The 18,989-nt window shown below is 33.7% G+C and overlaps 4 protein-coding genes across 6 annotated transcripts; 2 read left to right on the top strand and 2 right to left on the bottom strand.

Annotated features, from left to right (window-relative positions):
* Positions 210-3,984, bottom strand: LOC104777256 (inactive poly [ADP-ribose] polymerase RCD1). 2 transcript variants are annotated; one of them, XM_010462739.2, is made up of 8 exons: positions 3,689-3,984; positions 3,235-3,373; positions 1,878-3,112; positions 1,497-1,744; positions 1,096-1,175; positions 844-1,002; positions 658-753; positions 210-569 (listed from the first exon to the last, which is right to left on the bottom strand). In XM_010462739.2, the coding sequence occupies exons 3-8, from the start codon at positions 2,990-2,992 to the stop codon at positions 504-506; spliced, it is 1,764 nt and encodes a 587-aa protein (XP_010461041.1). In that variant the 5' UTR covers positions 2,993-3,112; positions 3,235-3,373; positions 3,689-3,984; the 3' UTR covers positions 210-503. The 2 variants fall into 2 exon arrangements, with proteins under 2 accessions (XP_010461041.1, XP_010461042.1); XM_010462740.2 differs by having other exon boundaries at positions 844-999.
* On the bottom strand, positions 10,261-12,086 carry LOC104741817 (uncharacterized protein At1g32220, chloroplastic). Its single transcript, XM_010462738.2, has 7 exons — positions 11,849-12,086; positions 11,586-11,688; positions 11,408-11,496; positions 11,260-11,315; positions 11,021-11,167; positions 10,808-10,933; positions 10,261-10,714 (listed from the first exon to the last, which is right to left on the bottom strand). The coding sequence occupies exons 1-7, from the start codon at positions 11,935-11,937 to the stop codon at positions 10,434-10,436; spliced, it is 891 nt and encodes a 296-aa protein (XP_010461040.1). The 5' UTR covers positions 11,938-12,086; the 3' UTR covers positions 10,261-10,433.
* Positions 12,236-14,136, top strand: LOC104741816 (dolichyl-diphosphooligosaccharide--protein glycosyltransferase subunit DAD1). The gene is made up of 5 exons (XM_010462737.2): positions 12,236-12,416; positions 12,525-12,572; positions 13,003-13,090; positions 13,178-13,221; positions 13,815-14,136. The coding sequence occupies exons 1-5, from the start codon at positions 12,333-12,335 to the stop codon at positions 13,896-13,898; spliced, it is 348 nt and encodes a 115-aa protein (XP_010461039.1). The 5' UTR covers positions 12,236-12,332; the 3' UTR covers positions 13,899-14,136.
* LOC104741815 (glycerol-3-phosphate acyltransferase, chloroplastic) lies at positions 14,839-18,248 on the top strand. 2 transcript variants are annotated; one of them, XM_010462736.2, is made up of 13 exons: positions 14,839-15,227; positions 15,714-15,811; positions 15,937-16,023; positions 16,122-16,219; positions 16,366-16,423; positions 16,547-16,648; positions 16,727-16,788; positions 16,887-16,997; positions 17,103-17,181; positions 17,262-17,381; positions 17,464-17,577; positions 17,674-17,825; positions 17,917-18,248. In XM_010462736.2, exons 1-12 carry the CDS (start codon positions 14,909-14,911, stop codon positions 17,806-17,808), a joined length of 1,383 nt encoding a protein of 460 aa, XP_010461038.1. In that variant the 5' UTR covers positions 14,839-14,908; the 3' UTR covers positions 17,809-17,825; positions 17,917-18,248. The 2 variants fall into 2 exon arrangements, with proteins under 2 accessions (XP_010461038.1, XP_019090827.1); XM_019235282.1 differs by having other exon boundaries at positions 17,674-18,247.

The following is an 18,989-nucleotide window of genomic DNA, read 5'->3' as shown; positions in this document are numbered from 1 at the left end:
GTCTCATCGATAGAGGCCAAGCTTCTCGTGGTATCACACTATCTTGATTGGCCTCTAGGACTAGAATAGAATGTAAAAGGAGACCAGCAGTAGCGAGTTTGGTAACCGTCTTCATCCAAAAGCTCCCCAATATTACAGAATCATTTCGTCAGGAAGTAAAATTCTTAACTCATTCAGCAGCACGTTTTAATTTTGCAACGAACGAAAAAGGTGAAATAGTGAAGAGAAGTTTCACGCGATACTACTCAACGACCAAACTTTAGTCAATTCAAAGACTTCCACAACAATGTTTGCAGCTAAAGAAAAACAAAGACCCAACGACATCACTGTCTTATATAATACGCTTGTTCACGACAGAAAAGTCGACACATTAAGCCCTACCCACGACAGAGACCCCAAAACCAAAAGCCTAAAATTAGAAAAAGTCAAAAGGAGAACCACAAAGGCGGGTAGATTAGAAAGCAGCTTCCTTTTGATATTCGTCATCATCCTCTTTTTTTTACTTACAACCCACCTGCACCTTCTTCATGGTCTCTGATGCTTCCAGGAATCTCTTTCCCCAACTTTGGCTGGTGTCAAACAAAAAACGTTTTGTGAGCATCTTGTAAACATTATATTGTAAACTTACCATTCACGAGATCTCTACTACTAACTTACCTGGTTTTGAAGCGTTGTTATGGTGGACCTAAGCAGATTATCTCCTACAATCACCCTCAGTTTCCTCACAAAATCTGCTCTCGTCATCTTCTTTTCCTGCAGAACAGATTTCTTAAATATTTCAGCTCATGCAATTATCAAAATCATATATACATAGCAAACTCTCAGAATCAGTTTTTACTATACCCTCAGTTGTTGATAGTCAGCAATGATCAACGACATGTCCTTCTCTGCAACCTTATGTGAGATTGCTGCAAACAAAGTTGGAAAAGGCATCCATGGAGATTTGGGTGTAGTAGTGCTTGAACCGACACTATTTGCGCTCCCTGAACCTCCAGCTCCCTGCTTTTTTAAAAACACACAACAAAAGTATCGTTGTTGAATCCCTCTCTTACTATAGAGAGATTATACAAAGAAAAACTACATAACCAAACTCACGTTTCCCTCTAACTGCGGAGGAAGATCCTTAGGTCCTTCCAAAGTGACCCCCGAGTTATCACGCTTAGCAATCAAATTCCCTGCAGAAACCAGTGTATGTCATCGACTTCTAATACTACACAAAACAGAATTTGATGGATCGAAATACCCATTAAGGCGTGGATATCTCATCCGACCCCCGGATGATGAATCAGAGACGTGTCTCTTGAAACCCAAATGTGTTATAACACCGGAGGTCGTTAGGTTTATCATCACATAAGGACCCTTTTTTATCTAAATTTATCGGTTGAGACCTGAGCTTCAGCCAGATCTCTAAGCTGTGTCCCTTTCAATGCGTCATCAGTTGATTTGAATGTGGGAAATTTTATATGTGAGGAACAAAAAAGAAACAAACTAATCACCTTCAGCATTGGGGGGAACAGACAGCTTGAACCTAACAACAAACTCTGGAAAGATATGAGTGTTCATATTGATGTTCCAGACTATGTAATTCTTCGGGTTCTCGACATCATCAACTCCATTGTCGTATTCTTCTCCACCAGAAAAGAATTGCGCTTTATCACCACGAAGATGCTCCATATTCCCCATTATTACACGGCATAAAAACATGTAACGTACACCGTTTTCGTCAATATCACAATATCTAGCACTGAAAACAAGTTCACTGTTAGTACTTGGCAACCTAAGTACCTATAGCAGAGAGGAAGGTAATATACATGATCTCTAAACATGGAAAAACAAATGAATACCGAGACAAATTCAACGACAGAGCAAGAAAATACCTGAAATAAGGGCAGTCTGCAGCAGTTAAATGGATCCCAACACCATAGATGGACTTTCTAATAAATGCTCCACCAACTCCAAGTCCTTGCATCATAATTGCCGATAGAACTTCCCTCTTTGCAGGAAGCCAGGCGTACCTAACGTTTGCATCACCTCTATGTTTCTTGGTGATCTCAACCTGCTTCTGGAAAAGCGCCAGACGAGCTTTAGCAATCTCACTGGAAAAACGGCCCACATCCAGCACTGCAACGTGCCCTAGAGAAGCTGTGCCTACAGCAAACATTTTTTTAACTGCATCTTTATCAAGTACTTCGGTTCCAGTAGGCTTTGAACCAGAGACTATAGCATCAGTCTCATCCCATTTCGAAGCAGCAGCTCCAAGCTTGCGACTGCAGCTATCCTCTGTTGCCTCGTCATAGTGCTCATTTGAGGATCGTTGAGCACATGGAACATCGTCCATATTATCACCAGACTCATCACTGCACTCCTCCAAGTTCAACCTTGGAGGCTCGCCACCATTAACATCAATCTCAAGGCGCAGTTTGATATCTTGTGGAGCATACTGCTTTGGATCTTCCACACGGTTACGATGGCAACAATTGGTCCTTTCATCACTGTCGTAAATCTCAGGGAAAAAGCATTTGCCTCCAACGTCAATCCATGCAAGAGGGGTTTTAGCCCCTGTTTCCAAATCCAGTCTGTGCATGTGCAAGAAGTCCAAAATATAACTGCGACCACACAATTCAAACTCAATCGCGGCTCTCTTTTCATCTAGTTCATTTCGGATGGCGCAGATAATATGCTCAGGCAAATCATTCCATTCACCATTCTCATAGATCATAACACGTTTCGCAGCTCCAGTCTTCTTAAAATAAGAGTAGTATCTGACCAGTGACTTCCCAGAGCGATTCTCATAAGCACTAAGCTTGTTTTCACCTCCCAGTTTCCTTCTCTTGTCAGGAACCTGACTCTGCCCATTCGGTGGGGGAACATGTTGCAGCTGTGCACATGAAACTCCAGTAACATATGCAGCACAGGTTGCTACGCGCTTCCTCTTCTTCCCGAACCCATTTTCACACCTACTATCCAACACCTTGGCGATCTTGGCTTCCATTTCTATATATTAACAACGCTAATAAACCTATAACCTTGTAAGAAAAAGTCAACTGTGTAGCCTCTAAGTAAGTCCCTAGCAGTCCTAAAGATAGATTCTTGCCGACAGCATTAGACAACACTGCAAAAAAGACAATATTTACATGTTAACACAGAAACAAACCAAATCAAAACTCAATCAACAAACCTAGAGAAAGACAAAACACAGTAAAACCTAAAGCTATGAAGCTTAAAAATACTCACCCAAGTGTAACAGTTAAAGCCTGATAGATACAAGTGTTCATCATGTTCTCTGTCATAAAAATAAACACAATCAGAGAAGAAGTGCCACCGTCCTAAATCAGTTTTTTTTTTTTTACAGCCGCCGGCAAGATAAGAGTTCCTGCAAAATACAAATTTAAAACTGGTCAATTCCTTTTATCAAAAAAAAAAAAAAAACCTCTGTGCCTTCTTCACAAAATCAATAAATCGCAACAAGTCAATAACAGTTTCATTTGATTTGATTTGATTTCATCAAAAAAAAAACGCAGATCGTGGCCAAAACTCACACAAACAACTCAAAAAATCAAACGAAACAACTCAAATCGTCTCAGAACCATACGAATCTAACCCGATCTACAACAACCGACTTCAAAAGAAACATGCGACGAATTAAGAACAGAAACCAAACAAAAAAAAGAGAGATAAGCTAACCGACCTTCTTTTTTTTTCAGATCGATCGCTGAGGCAAGGGTTCTCAAAGCAAAAAGCTAAATCAGAAAATTAACAGAGAGGGAGAGAGAAGAAGACGAAGAAGAAGAAAGGATAAGATTTTGTTTTTGCTTATAGAGAAGAAAACCCTAAACCGGCGATGACGAAGAAGAAGAGACTAAATCGAAGGAGACGAGTCATTTATATATGAATCGGCGATATTGAAAAAAAGGAGATGAAGAAGAAAATCTTAAGTCGGCTGTTCCTGAGTTTTTTTTTTTTTTTTTTCTTTTCTTTTTCTGTAACCCAAGAAAAATTGCTTGGACGAAAAGCAAATCATGTGGGTTTTCATTAAAACGACGAGCCGGTCATTTAATAAAAGTCAAAGTCGATATCTGATTGGGTGGTGACATTTACTTGTAGAGTCGGTCAATACCTCAATACAAAGGTGATAGATATGTTCGAATACAATAATGGAATAATATTATCATGAGGAGAATAAAATAATTATAAAATATTAACGTAACGGGAGAAAAAAAAATAATTATAAAATTATTGAAAAAAAAAAATACTAGAAAGTGTGTATTGACGGACCATGATTGATAAGATTGTGAAATCGATGGGTAGTAAGGAGCTTTTAGAGTGGAGGGATAACTTGGACAATAGAAAATTAGTGTTTTCATTGTATAGAGATCTACATAGTATTCACTTTATTATAAGGTGAATAAAAAGGTTTTGTTGTATGGCAAGTTGAACACAGATTTTTTAATAGTTGAGAATATTTTAGAAGGTTTTTTCATAGTATATAATTCTAGGTTGGAGCTCATTTTTGGTTACTAACAAATTAAATATATAATTTTACAATAATTTTTTAAATTTTTCGCGCGTAATATTTGTAACGGTTTTCTTTTGTTTCGCAGCAAAAAAATAGTAGACGTTATATCATCAACCGTTTTTTGAATTTTAGTGCGTTTGTTTGTAACGGGTTTTTATATATGTAATATTACAAGCAACATATGCATTACCAAAAAACATAATTGAACAATTAATAGTAATAAGGAAAAATATTTCTACGGCCAAATACATTTTTATAATGGTAATGACATCATTTAGAATACATATAATTTTCAAAACACATGGTAAATAAGATTCTAAAATCCATTAAATTGACTACCTCTTGATATATTTCCAAAAAAAAATATTTCATTTTTTTCTTTAATGTTATATATCACATTTCAAACTAAGTTTTTTTTTTGTCAACTTTGAATCGACAAAACCCAATTTATAGTCAATTTCTACTATGCCCGACAACACGGTTTAGTGGAGTTGAACTCTGATGGGATCGGTCGCATAAGTGGTTACTTGACTAAAAATATTTTCCAAATTTTGTTCTTCTTAAAATGGAGAGTTGCATGACTTAAAATATAGGGACATATGTTTGTTCCTTTAGTAGTGTTTTAAGATAATTTTGTTAATTGTAAAATAAGATTTTGATAATGGTAACTAACATTTCGATTCACTTATAAATCTATAAAACACACTATATGGATGAAGAGAATAGGAAGTAATTTAATTTCGCCTCTTCCACTACATCTTCAATTGCGTTAAACAAAAAATTAGTCAAAAAGTTGCAAACAAGGTCATATTATTCATCATAAATTATTTAGTGTTCTCTTATAATTAAAATAAAATATTAACAACTAAAATAATGTAGTTTTGAAAATTTTTGATTCGTAGTTTTCAGTTCCCACACTTCAAATCAATAATCTTTCGGGAGTCCAGCATAGAACAAGCAGATACAAGATTTTGAACATGTCTGACTTGGATGAGTGTCAAAATTAACAGAGTTAATAATGGGAGTCTCGAGTATAGGTAGAGAAGCATTCTTAGGAAGACTCTTAACGAGACCGGCCCTAACCATTTTACTATCTAAAAAAAATATTTAGGCATTAGAAAAAAATGTTGAAAACAAAATTTACAAATATTTTGCATTTTTTGAAGTCGAATTATCGACTTTGAATGACAAAAATAAGGGACTTAACCATTGATGGGGCACTATTGCATAACTCCACAAATGGTGTCCCATCAGTTATTAACTATAACATTTGTTTTACTAGTTTTAGCTCATGATTGGTCATGTTTATGATATGACACAGTGCCTTGCTTAAGGTGTTTTGGAAATGGCATTTGCCCTAAGCCACCGATTTTTTAAAATTTATTAAGCCACATTTTTTTTTCTATCTAGGCTTATATATATTTAAGTTGATGACATAAATATGTTTGTAAAGTGGTGTTTTGTTTGAGAAATCCATGACATTATGTAATTACAAAAAAATCAATATTTTTTATGTATAAGGAAATTTCTGCACATAAAACAATTACGTTTTATAGTTATAACTATAGTATAAGAATACTAATGGAAGACAATTAAAAAAAGGAGATAATTAAGAATAAAAGTATTATGTTTTGGAATTGTGGCTAAAAATATTTTTGAAAAAAAGATAAAAAAATTTGGTTTATACTATTTTTTTTTCATCTTAAGATCATTGTTGTGTTTGAAATAAATAAAAAATATTTTAATATTTTTGATAATAAAAGCCACAATTTTTATCCGCCCTAAGCCACAAATAACCTGAGCACGACACTGATGTGACATCTTAGTCAGTAAGTATTAACGAATTAATGAACGACATGATAAATACGGATATAGACCATATTTTAATATTTCATGTAGTAAAATTCAAAACTAAACGAATTCATATAGTTTTTTTTTGTTAGAATGGAGGATAATTACGGAAAGTAAAAAAATAATACTTTCATTGCATATACATTAGTCTTATTGCTCATGCTTACGTTTATTTATAGTTGTCTCATTCGAAATATATAGAAAAATTATTCTTTGAGCCACCTAAGCTTTTGAAAATATTTCAACAGAAAATCATCATTTTTATTTTGTCATTCTTAGAAAATTGAAAATTTGTTAGAAATGCCCCTTTAAGATTTTTTTTAAAAATACTATTTTTTGATTATTTTCATTTTCAACCTCTTTCACACGATAACAATATGTTAAATTAATTTGTCTACTTAAAAAAAATATGTTAAATTAATTTTTAGAATTTGTTTTTTAGATTTGGGTTCTATATGTTAGGGTATAGTTTTAGAGTTTAGTATTTGGAGTTTTGGTTTTAGAATTTAGTCATTTTTATATAGAAAATAGTATTTTTGAAAAATAAGACAGAAAAATGGCCATTTTTGAAAATACCCAATTTCATACATGTTGATGAAAACAATGATAAGTTAGAGATTGTTCAAACTTTGTGCTATCAAACGTTTTAATATTCTAATATAATGATGTTATTTTAATTTTAAATTTTAAAAAATTATTTTTTGATAAAATATAAAATTGATTAATCACCATAAAAAAAAGGTTTATGACTAATAAATGAAAATAAATTTTAAAATAAAAATACACATATATATATATATATATATCAAACTCCTCTAATAACATTTGACGTCATGGCTATGAAAATAAAACCATCAATCCCGCTCTTCTAATCATAGCTGTCTTGTAGTTGTATTTCAGTCTATAAGTCAAATCCAGCATCCGGTTAAGATATCAAGTGGCCTTAAAACCATTTTTTTTGAAATTTAGAGGATTCCTCTATTAGGAAATAGCCATCATCTTATTGAAAACCAATCTCTCGATTACTCGCATAAGGTAACTAGTCAAATTTAATTAAATCATTAATTAGTCTTATTTTATGTATTAAATACTAAATAATACATATCTACAAATTGCGCATTTAAACCCAAAAAAAATAGTGTAGTCCTTTAGTTTTGAAACAATTTTCCTAGCTTACCTAAATTTATTTAGTGATTCCAATTGTGGTGATAGATTATCTAACTGATCTAACTGAGGCTACATATGATACTATGGGGTGTATTGAAACCATGATTTTGGAAGATTTTATGATATTTAAGAAATTTAGAATTTTGATAGATTTTAGGGAAGTTGATATGATATATGGTAAAATTCTTTCTAATCCTACCTAAAACCATGTGATTTAGATTTCTGTATTTTTAACTAAACAAATCATCTCAAATCTTCTAAAATCACTAAAACTTATTAAAATACGAATCCATAAACTGTTTTGAATAATAGTGGATTGTAAAGTAAATTTTTATAATCATTAGTTCAATAACAGTGGATTTTAATGGACTTTTTAAAATTCATGATTGAATAACATAGGATTTATAAATTTTACACAAATCACTTAACATATGACTTTTTGTGTTTAGTGTAAAAAAGGAAAAAAAATTTATATTTTGTTCTATAAGCATTCTTAATTTTTAATAATGATAATTTTATATCCACTATAAATATTTTTTTTTTAAAAACAATATTTCTTGTTAAAGATAGAACCTTATTATTAATATAGTGAGAACCGTCACACCATTCATAAAATAAATTATTATTTTATATTGGATTTTAACTAGTTTTGCAGTTAAAAATATATAACTCAATTCATATATAAATGATAAATCTTACAATATTATATGAAAAATACTTGTTTGATTTCATATCTTAATAACATTTCTAAATCAATTGATATATACGGCTTGTTTATTATTCAACCCATGTGCTTTGAATGTAAAAGATCATGACTGACCAACGTTAACACCTTTGATAGCAAGAACAAAGGAGATTAAGACCCGTGCTAGAGTACGGGTTAAAATTTATTTTATTAATATTGTAATTTTTATATAAAATATAATTTATGTGATTGTTTTTAAAAGTTTTTTGGATAAAACATTATGTAAGAAAATCATATGTTAAATATGATGATTTGAAGAAAAAAAACACCTATTTGTAAATTTTATATTGTTAATGATTCTAGATAAGTACTCATGCTATAACACTAGTTAAATTTTATTTTATACAAAATTTTGTATATTTTATATTTTAAAATAAAATTTTAAAATGTTGTAGTAGTTTATGTATGTGAAGTTATTTCAACAATGTATATTCTATATTATGACTTGAGTGTCATTATAAAACATAATTTTGTAAATTTGATTTTTTAAAAGCGAGTTATTATATTATGAGTAATTGAATATATTATTATACTTTTTTTTAATATACTTGGTTTCTTGAAATTCTTTCATATTATAGTGACATATTATTGACATTGCTATAACAAATCAATTTAGAGTGTTTATAGTTTCTAACTTTTATATCAAGTTTCAATATTTTAAAAATATTTCAAAACAAATTATTTAAAGGTTATTATATAATATAAAATTATAAAATTCAACAAAAAATTATGAAATTGAATTGAAATATTCAATAGATATTTAAATTTTTAATTCAATAGATATTATTCAGTAAATTTTATTCAATAGATATTATTTTTAAAGAATAATATTACTAAAACTTGAATATTTTATAGATTGAACAATTTATATTTGTTTAAAAAATTCAACTTATGGTATATCCAGAAATAAAAATATTTTTTAATTATAATAAATAATATGATAATTTATTTGTTTCACAAAATAAAATAGACTCATATATAAAAATGAGAGGTGAAGTATAATGATAATTAACAAATTAATATGTTAAGTTAGATATCAAAGGATTTTCTTTGATGAATAACTTAATAAAAGAAATTAATATGGTAAGTTAGATGATATAAAATGATTCTTTAGAATATTCTCTTTAAGATTTTTGGAAACAACGTGCTCTAGTAATAAAATCTTCCGAAAATAAATTAAGATTGCATCCACTATTTAAATTGTAACCAATTAATCTATAACCTATTTGTAACTAACTTATTAAAATTATATAGTCTACAAAACAATGTTGTGTACTTCCGTTTTATTATAAAGGGGATTTGAAAGAAAAATACTTAGGTTCACTCCTAAGGTGAACCCCTTTGTTCACTTCTTTCTTTTTAGCCAATCAAAATCTTCTATACATTATTTCATTTTAAAAATAAATCAAAATTATATTAGAAAGCAAAACAAATTAAGGAACAAATTCTGCATACTTTTAATTAAGGAAAGTTAAATATTAGTTTGGTTTAGATTTTACAATTAGAACAAAATTATGTGTCGGTTTGAGTTTACAAATAAAGTGGTTAAGGTTTAGATGTTACAATTAAAACGAAATTATATATCGGTTTGGATTTACAAATAAGTGGTTATGGTTTAAATTTTATAATTAAAACGGAATTATATGTCGGTTTGGGTTTACAAATAAAGTGGTTAAGGTTTAGATTTTATAATTAAAATAAAATTATATGTTGGTTTGGATTTACAAATGAAGTGGTTAGGATTACAATTAGAACGAAATTATATGTCGGTTTGGGTTTACAAATGAGATGGTTAGGGTTTAGATTTTACAATTATAACGAAATTATATATCGGTTCGAGTTTTTATAAAAATGTACAGATTTTGTTTAATTATTTAATAAGGAGTTGAATGAATAGATTCTTAAATGTATTATAACATGTCAGATTTTCATTGGTTAAAATAAAGAGAAGGTGAACAAAAGGTTCACCTTGAACCCAACCTTGAACCCAAGAATTGTTCAATTTGAAACCCCCTATATACGTTTGCAATATACATTACAATTACAAATTTGACAAAAAAGACGACGGAGCTATTTATATAGTAGTCTTTAAAACTCCACCCGAGTGCACAATGCCACAAACCAATAAACACTTATTTAGTATCTAAAGACTCTTCACGCTCTCATTTTTGCAGCTGCTTCTTTGATCTGTTCAATAGTGAAAATGCCAAAGAAGTCGTCATCTTTTACAGCGTTGATTACAGCAAGTGCTAAATCATCGACGTTAACCGGTGGAGCCAAGAGGAGATCAGACGCAGGGAGAGCTCTCAATGGTCTAATCAACCTCTCTGCGGAACCATAGATCTTGTCTAGTGGCTCCCCGACCAGATCAAGTGGGACCTCGATTCCGTTTACTTTTCGTTTCCCGTATATGAAACCGGGTCTTAGCACAACTCCTTCAAGAACGACAAGCAGATCACAGATAACACTTGGTAAGCTTTCTGATAGGATATTTTAAAAACAAAAGACACAAAAAAACGTTCTCTTACCGGAGGTGGGATATTTTGAAAGAAGTTCTGCCTCCGCGTTACGTTTTCCAGTGAAATATCCGCTGGAGAGAATAAACGGCGGAAGATTGTAATCGTGAACAGTGATCAAGACGAACTTAGGAACCCCTGCACATGATGAAAGGCTAAAAATGAAAAAACAAAACACAGAAATGCTGGTAATAACTCGGATATATAGCTATAGAGACACTTAACCGAAATCCTTAGCAGCAGTCACAGCGATAACGTTAGCTTCACCGTTGATTCTTTTCATCTGTTCTTCATTTCCAAAACCACCAATAGTTGAAACAACAGCAGTGGCACCAAGAAGTACTTCATCCCAGTTCAAGTAGAAAACATCACCTACGAAATCCCAAAAGGTCCAACAACACATACACTTTAATTTGGACATGTCTATGTGAATCTTTGATATAACCAAAAACACAAGTGATTACCAGTAACCCATGTAACCTGATCCAACCATGAATCTTGGAAGTTAGGACGACCCGACCTAAAAGATCAATTAAGGAGATTAGTCATTGAAAAAAAAGGCGAGAGTGTGGTAAAGAACTCAAAGCACTCTGGTTTATACTTTAACTATACCTGCTAACACTCACAACCTCAATCCCATTGGAGATTGCTGCTTTGCAGATAGCTGAACCAACGAAACCATTGCCACCAAGAACTACAAGCTAAGTAAAAGAAATTGCCTTTTCAACTGAGACAGAAAAATCATAAAACCAAAACACAAGTAAAAGCTCGCCTCTTTCGCTTTTCTTACCCTTTCGGATTTGACATCTGCCACAACATCGATTGGGGATGACCACGAATCGCTGCTTAATCCAGCTTCAGCATAAGTACACTTCACACAAGACTTGAACAATCTGTAAACAAACGTAAAAAAACCAGGCTTCTCATTATTCAACTAATTTTTGTGCATTTGATTACTAAAGATCTTAACTTTCGAAAACCCCAATGCAGAGATTTTGATAAGTTGTTCAATCATATCCATGAATCCACAAAATTCAAAAAAAAAGAAATGACCTGGGAGATAAAGAGCGAGGACGAAATGAAACGCCGGAAAAAGCAGGTGGATGAGCTGAAATGGCGGAGAAACTAAGAAACGAAGCCATTTTCCCGGTTTCTGATTTTCAAAATTTCCGACAGAATTGTTTGATTGTAACAACCGGAGAGAAAACTAGTGTCTGTAAATCGCCGGAGAAGACGGCCAAGCGAGAAAAATGTTTTTGAGTACTACGCGGCGGAATTGAAGCAAGACACTTTTTTTTGTTTTTGTTTACTGTGTTTATTTTAAATGGTTTAAATCCAATATCCAAAACGACGCCGTTTAAGTTTATTCAATTAAAGCCCAAATAATCTTAAGATAGGCCCGTTTGATCAAGCGACGCCGTATAACAGTGATGAAAGACTTGAAGACTCTCCGTGAAGACGCAGACGTAGACGAAGAGCAGCAATCGAAGAGTAAAGAGGGATTTGTGTTCGTTTTTTTTTGTTTCTTCGATCGAGAATGGTGAAATCGACTAGTAAGGATGCTCAGGATCTCTTTCGTTCTCTTCGTTCCGCTTATTCCGCTACTCCGACTAATTTGAAGGTTCCGCCATTGTTTGTTTTCTCTTAAACCTTCGTTTTTTTTTATGGATCAATGGTTTATTTTGGAATTATGTCGAAATTGAACGTCACTGGAAATTTTTGATTGCAGATCATCGATTTGTATGTTGTTTTCGCTGTCTTCACTGCTCTGATTCAGGTACGTACTCTAACCTGTTGGAATTATGGTTTCTCTAGATCTGCGATTCTCGTTTATGTTTCTTATGGATCTCTTGTCTTATTTCACACGTCCGTGGTTTGTGAATTTTGGTGGATTAGGTAATCGATTTAGATCTAAAATCCCCCCTACGAACCTGTAACTTTAAAATGCAATGTAGTTTCGTAGCATTGATGTGCAAATGGGTTTGTTCTTTTACGTATCAGTCTTTTGTTTCGCTTTTATTTGAATGAAATGGGTAATTTGTATGTGAGTTTCTAAGGAAATGAGGAAATGGCTTATTCCAGTAGTACAAAAATTCCTGGTTAAGTTATTTTACTTACCTGTTTCTCATAAGGAGCATTTCAGTGGAATGACCAAAATTATAAGCACATGGCCACTGGAGTTTTAATGTTGATTTTTGACTGAGTAGGTGGCTTATATGGCGATGGTGGGATCATTTCCGTTTAACTCATTCCTTTCTGGAGTTCTCTCTTGTATCGGGACAGCAGTTCTTGCTGGTAAGTTTATCTTGAGTTTACGACTGACAAATCTTTATACCTTGAGAATGTATAAATCTTACAGCATTCTTTATTTTGTGTTTATAGTTTGCCTCCGGATTCAAGTGAACAAAGAAAACAAGGAATTCAAGGTAATGCTACATTGTTTTAGAACAAATTAGATGAAAATTTTAGTTCTCTTCAATGATTATACAACTGTTTTTGTTTATCACAATGAAAATGTTTCATCATCTCCCTCCTCCTTACCCCCATGTTTAGTTGATTGATTTATATTTCCATCCACACTCAAACACTTCCATCTAAACCGTAGTGATACTGCAATTCTAATGATTAGGTGTGTTATTGTTAGTGTACTGAAAGACTATTGTAGCTAACCTAGGAGGATACGTATGGGAATGTGGTTATCTTTGATAGATTACCTTACCAACAGAGTTTAAGTAAGTTTGTTAGCTATGATATAAGAGTTTGGAAGGGAATTGGGCAGAAACTGTTTTAGGCAATCTTGAAGAAGTATCTAGGGTCTAGTTGGGTTTGTGGGAGAGTTAGTATACTATGTTTGGGATTGAAGATATTTACAAGGTTCTAAACCGGGAAATATAGATGTTGAAGAAAGCTTCTGAACATGGGAAACAATTTTCTTAGTAACATATCATTGATCTCATATTTCCCCAGGAGCCACTATAATATATCCATAAATATCGACTTTTTCCTTCAAAAACTGCAGGATTTGGCACCGGAGAGAGCTTTTGCTGATTTTGTTCTCTGCAACTTAGTCCTCCACTTGGTGATCATCAACTTCCTCGGATAGGTGTTTCACTCTTCCTATCCACAAGTCGCTTTCATGTTATCATGTGCCGGAGTTTTTAGGTGTCACTTGGAATTAAAAACTCTAGTTTGAGATATTTTTGTTGTTGTTGTCAAAAGAATCAAAAACTTTTATTAGTCACAATAACATAGCTCCTGCCGCAATGGGACCATTGGTTCAATTAGGTTCTCTCGGCCTATATTAGAGCCACTCACAATCTGACAGTTGTCAATAAACCCAATCCTCAAGTTGGTGAGTTGAGTTTTGTGCCGTTTATGTCACAAACAAACTCGCGACACTCTTTAAATGAGAAACAAAAAAAAGGAAAAAAAAAAGAAGGGGAGAATCTAATAATAATTGAAGCTTATCTAGTCAGTGTTTTTTTTTTTTTTTTTTTTNGTGTGCAAAATCTAGACAGTGTTATGAAGTGCAAAACTGTATAAATCTAGTTTTTACAGTTGACTTTGACATTTCGTTATATGATTTTAAATAACGTGGACGCACGCACAAATGTGACTTCTTTAATTAATGACGCAACTAATGGGAAAAAGATAGGGTATAGTATAAAGTTATTTAGTTTGGTCTGGACTACGTAATTCCACAAACTATAATTTTAGAATCGTTACGTGATTTTGTTGTTGTTAACGTCACATGATTTATACAATAGATATTCATTATGTGTACACACAAACATGACTTCTTCAACCAAACACAAATGCAAAATACAAGTATAAAGATGTGAGGTTATAATTTGGTCTAGTCTTGAATCTTGACCCACAATATCTACATTTTATTCATTTGAAATTGTTACATATAACACTTTAATATGAGAAAATAAAATTACCGAGGCAAATGAGCTTGTAATTTGGTGAAATAAATAGAAATTAAAAAAAAAAAAAAACGTGAAAAAGAGGGACTCGTGGGATAAATAAAAAGGAAGAAGGAAGGAAGAGATCTCCGTCACACATATACAAACACACGCTCTGCTTCGTCCAATCACCAAACACGCTTTAATGACTCTCACATTTTCCTCCTCCGCCGCAACCGTTGCCGTTGCTGCTGCAACCGTAACCTCCTCCGCTAGGGTTCCGGTTTATCCACTCGCCTCCACGACTACTCTTCGCGGTCTCGTTTCCTTCAGGTTAACCGCCAAGAAGCTTCCGCCGCCTCTTCGTTCTCGCTGCGGCGGCGCGAGTGTGAGAGCGATGTCTGAGCTTGTTCAGGATAAGGAATCTTCTGCCGCGCCGAGCATTGCTTTAGATGAAGCCGCCGGAGAGACGCCGAGTGAGCTCAATCATTCCCGTACTTTCTTGGATGCGCGAAGTGAACAAGGTTAGTTAGTTAGTCTTCCTTCTTCTTCTTCTTCTTCTTCTTCTTCTTCCTGAGGAATTTGAATTGACTCTTTTAGTTTCACTTGCGGTAGCAATTCGGAAACGGAATGTAGAGTTATGGAGATTGTTCGATTCCACTTTGTTCATAATCTTATCGCGAAATCGATGTTCGTCGTTGTTTCTTGTTTGACTGGATAAGGTTTATCGAATTTGACTTCTTGCCTTTTGCTTCTGATCTTGCTCCATTCTTGTTCTGAATAAGGTTAATTGAAACTCTTACGTTGTGTTGTTCCAATCCTTACGTTGTATCTGTTTTCGCTTTCTTTCAGGAAGATTAGTTAACAAGAATGAAATCAGAAAGATTCTTTTTAAGTCTGTAGTCCACGATGAGCTGTTTATGTTTTTAGGATTCTGTAGTGCAATTAGAAGTTTCTTGATGGTTGTGACGCAATGCCTGTATTAACTCTGTGTATATCTTCATATTCAGATCTTTTATCTGGTATCAAGAAGGAAGCTGAAGCTGGAAGGTTGCCTGCAAATGTTGCATCAGGAATGGAAGAATTGTATTGGAACTACAAAAATGCAGTAAATGAATCCTTTCATCATCACTCACTAGTTTGTACGATTGGTGCTATGCTTTGGCATTAGATTGGTTTGGAGAACACCAGCTCACTGAACTTTGGCATTATATTCTTACGGATGCTTTTTAGGTTTTAAGTAGCGGAGCTTCCAGGGCAGAGGAGACTGTTATATCAAACATGTCTGTTGCTTTTGATCGCATGCTTCTTGGTGTTGAGGTACTTCTTTTGTCAATCTCTTGGAATGATTTTTCTATTACGAGATGTCATCTTAAAAATTCTCTTACTTGAGCTTCCTTGCGATGTGCATATTTCAGGACCCTTATACTTTTAATCCATATCATAAAGCAATCAGAGAACCATTTGACTACTACATGTTTGTCCATACATACATTCGTCCTCTAATTGATTTCAAGTAAGCTGGAATATGTACTCACAGTTATCATATCTGATATAGTATTAAATTTTAAATAGAAAAGCAAATATCGTTTTTGAATTTGTTTGGTTGGTATAAATGGGTCTTCCAGTTTTGTACTAACAGCCCTTGAACATATTATGTAGAAATTCGTATGTTGGAAATGCTTCTATTTTCTCTGAGTTGGAAGACAAGATTCGGCAGGTACTCTTCTCTCTTTCTTATGCTCGAGCTAACTGACTTGAAGTTTTTTATTGCATTTTGTTTCGATCAACAGTTGAATTATTTTTCATTTAGGAGTTTTAACGTTTAACTGGTTAATTTCAGGGACACAATATTGTATTAATATCAAACCATCAAAGTGAAGCTGATCCTGCTGTCATTTCCCTATTGCTTGAAGCACAATCTCCTTTCATAGGAGAGAACATTGTGAGCCTTCGAGCCTTACTCTGAGCTCTTCTGTATGCTATTGTCTGCTATACTTATCCTTTTTTTTTTCTGCTGCAGAAATGTGTGGCTGGTGATCGAGTCATCACTGATCCTCTTTGTGTTCCGTTTAGTATGGGAAGGTATCACGACCCCTCATTTGACAATGGTATGCTACCTGATGGGATGAAGTGTAATCTAAGCAACCTTGTGTGACTTCCGGGATTTCTCCTGCTTTCAGGAACCTCATATGTGTGTACTCGAAAAAGCACATGAACGATGATCCTGAGCTTGTTGACATGAAAAGAAAAGCAAACACACGAAGCTTAAAGGAGATGGCTACAATGCTCAGGTTATTGGAGCTAAATAACGAATGTTCTTATTAGATCTCAGAGTAGCCGAAGTTGAGGAAAAGGTTGATGTTTTCTCTGCTAATGTTGCATAAACCTCACTGTAGGTCTGGCGGGCAACTTATATGGATTGCACCAAGTGGTGGGAGGGACCGCCCTGATCCTTCTACAGGGGAATGGTTTCCTGTAAGTTATTGACTGGAAATGCAGAGGTCTTACCTGGTTCTGGTAGATTTGCAGATATATAATGATCTAATATTGTTTAGGCACCCTTTGATTCTTCTTCGGTGGACAACATGAGAAGATTGGTTGAACATTCTGGTGCTCCTGGACATATATATCCAATGTCTTTGCTTTGCTATGACATCATGCCCCCTCCACCTCAAGTACTGATTATAATCTCTCTATTCTCCCTTTTGGGATTTCTCTGGTTTATTTCCTCTCATCACCTCATTGTGCACCTTCCAGGTTGAGAAAGAAATTGGAGAGAAAAGGCTGGTTGGGTTTCACGGTACTGGACTATCAGTTGGTCCTGAAATCAGCTTCTCAGACGTCACAGCAGCCTGCGAGAACCCTAACGAGGTCTGTCTATTACCATTTTCTTTAGTTTCAAGATTGAGTTATTCTTCTAGTCCATTGATTTTCTCATCATCATGGTTCCTTTCATCTGTATGACAGGCGAAAGAAGCATACAGCCAAGCTTTGTACAACTCGGTCAATGAGCAATACAAGATTCTAAACTCTGCGATAAAACACAGAATAGGGGTAGACGCATCATCTTCAACGGTCTCCTTGTCACAACCTTGGAATTAGTCTCTCATTTTTTTAGGGTAACACTTTCAAAAGCCCATAAATATCTTGTCTCAAGAATTTTGCTGCAACTATGTATATATAGAGAGCATTGTTCTTTTATATCTGCAGGGATACACAAACACAAATCAATGGAAATACTCAAAAATGGAGATATTATTCACACGTTGTCCTAGGGAGTGTCTTTGTTTTTTCGTTATTTTCAAAACCAAAAAAAAGTTCCAAAGTCTCCTTGAAACAACAACAAAAAAAGGAAAAACAGGTACGTTGGTTCTAACGTAGGAATGGTTTGTGTACATATGGAATAGTGAGAGAGAACATACTGTTGCTAGGCTCTTTGGTCACATATGCTTTCATATGTAATATTCTTTTCTTTTATTTCTTCTTGTGATTCCTACCTACTATATAGAGCCGAAATAATTCACACTCCCAGTTTATGCCTCTTCCTTCTCTGCTATCTCATACTTACGCTATATGGTTTTATAATTCGTGTTTAATTTTCCGTAGAGTTGTCTAGGATTTGATAACAGTAAACAGAACAAAATAAAGTTAGTTTTTGAAATTAGAAAAGAGGGAAATAAACTGAGAAGCAAACTATTGCTACTGAATAAAGTGTTTACGAAAAAGGAGTGTGTCTGTGGTCAAAATACATTCTATTTCACTATTTCAAAACAAGTTTTGTGGATGATCAAACTTGTGAGAGCGCGTAGAGAGTGAAGTACATAACATAGCTATATATGTGTTACATGGCAAGTGGACAGAATAGATGAGTGTCTGGCCTGTTTGGATCCTTATGTCACATACCCTCTCAAGCTTCTGTCTCTCTCTGTTTTCACGTGTCTCTTTTCTGTTTTCTTCTTCTTCCACTATCTCCCCTCTCACTTTCTCGCATTTTTTTCAGAAATAAAACACTCTACCTTTAAAGCATAGAAAAAAATACATATTTTACTTTCTCATTTATTACATTATCAAATTTGGATTCCATTTGTCTCAGTAGTAATTACGGATTGTATTTTGGAAAGTGACAACAGCACTCACACACCACGTCATCTGTTTTAGTCAACAATTAACACTTTCTTTTTAGTGTTAATTAGTGATCAAAGTTTGGATTACAGCTTTTCTCATCATTTATAATCATTCCCATCTTTATTTTCAAGATGATGTGATATACGACTCTCTTTTCC

Source organism: Camelina sativa, chromosome 14 (assembly GCF_000633955.1).
Source record: "Camelina sativa cultivar DH55 chromosome 14, Cs, whole genome shotgun sequence".
NCBI lineage: Eukaryota > Viridiplantae > Streptophyta > Magnoliopsida > Brassicales > Brassicaceae > Camelina > Camelina sativa.
The sequence above is the reverse complement of the archived record's forward strand: the minus strand, read 5'-3'. Positions and strand labels throughout refer to the sequence as shown.

Bases quoted from the DNA above. Each gene is read 5' to 3' on its own strand.
- LOC104777256 (XM_010462739.2), bottom strand. From the start codon at position 2,992: ATGGAAGCCAAGATCGCCAAGGTGTTGGATAGTAGGTGTGAAAATGGG. The intron at 1,003-1,095 runs GTGAGTTTGGTT...TTTTTAAAAAAG, and splicing joins CTCCGCAGTTAGAGGGAAAC to CAGGGAGCTGGAGGTTCAGG. The intron at 754-843 runs GTATAGTAAAAA...TCTGTTCTGCAG, and splicing joins CTGACTATCAACAACTGAGG to GAAAAGAAGATGACGAGAGC.
- LOC104741817 (XM_010462738.2), bottom strand. From the start codon at position 11,937: ATGGCTTCGTTTCTTAGTTTCTCCGCCATTTCAGCTCATCCACCTGCT. The intron at 11,168-11,259 runs GTAATCACTTGT...GGGATTTCGTAG, and splicing joins TCAGGTTACATGGGTTACTG to GTGATGTTTTCTACTTGAAC. The intron at 10,715-10,807 runs GTAAGAGAACGT...TCGTTCTTGAAG, and splicing joins TTCAAAATATCCCACCTCCG to GAGTTGTGCTAAGACCCGGT.
- LOC104741816 (XM_010462737.2), top strand. From the start codon at position 12,333: ATGGTGAAATCGACTAGTAAGGATGCTCAGGATCTCTTTCGTTCTCTT. The intron at 12,417-12,524 runs GTTCCGCCATTG...TTTTGATTGCAG, and splicing joins CTACTCCGACTAATTTGAAG to ATCATCGATTTGTATGTTGT. The intron at 12,573-13,002 runs GTACGTACTCTA...TTGACTGAGTAG, and splicing joins TCTTCACTGCTCTGATTCAG to GTGGCTTATATGGCGATGGT.
- LOC104741815 (XM_010462736.2), top strand. From the start codon at position 14,909: ATGACTCTCACATTTTCCTCCTCCGCCGCAACCGTTGCCGTTGCTGCT. The intron at 16,220-16,365 runs GTAAGCTGGAAT...CATATTATGTAG, and splicing joins CGTCCTCTAATTGATTTCAA to AAATTCGTATGTTGGAAATG. The intron at 16,649-16,726 runs GTGAGCCTTCGA...TTTCTGCTGCAG, and splicing joins CTTTCATAGGAGAGAACATT to AAATGTGTGGCTGGTGATCG.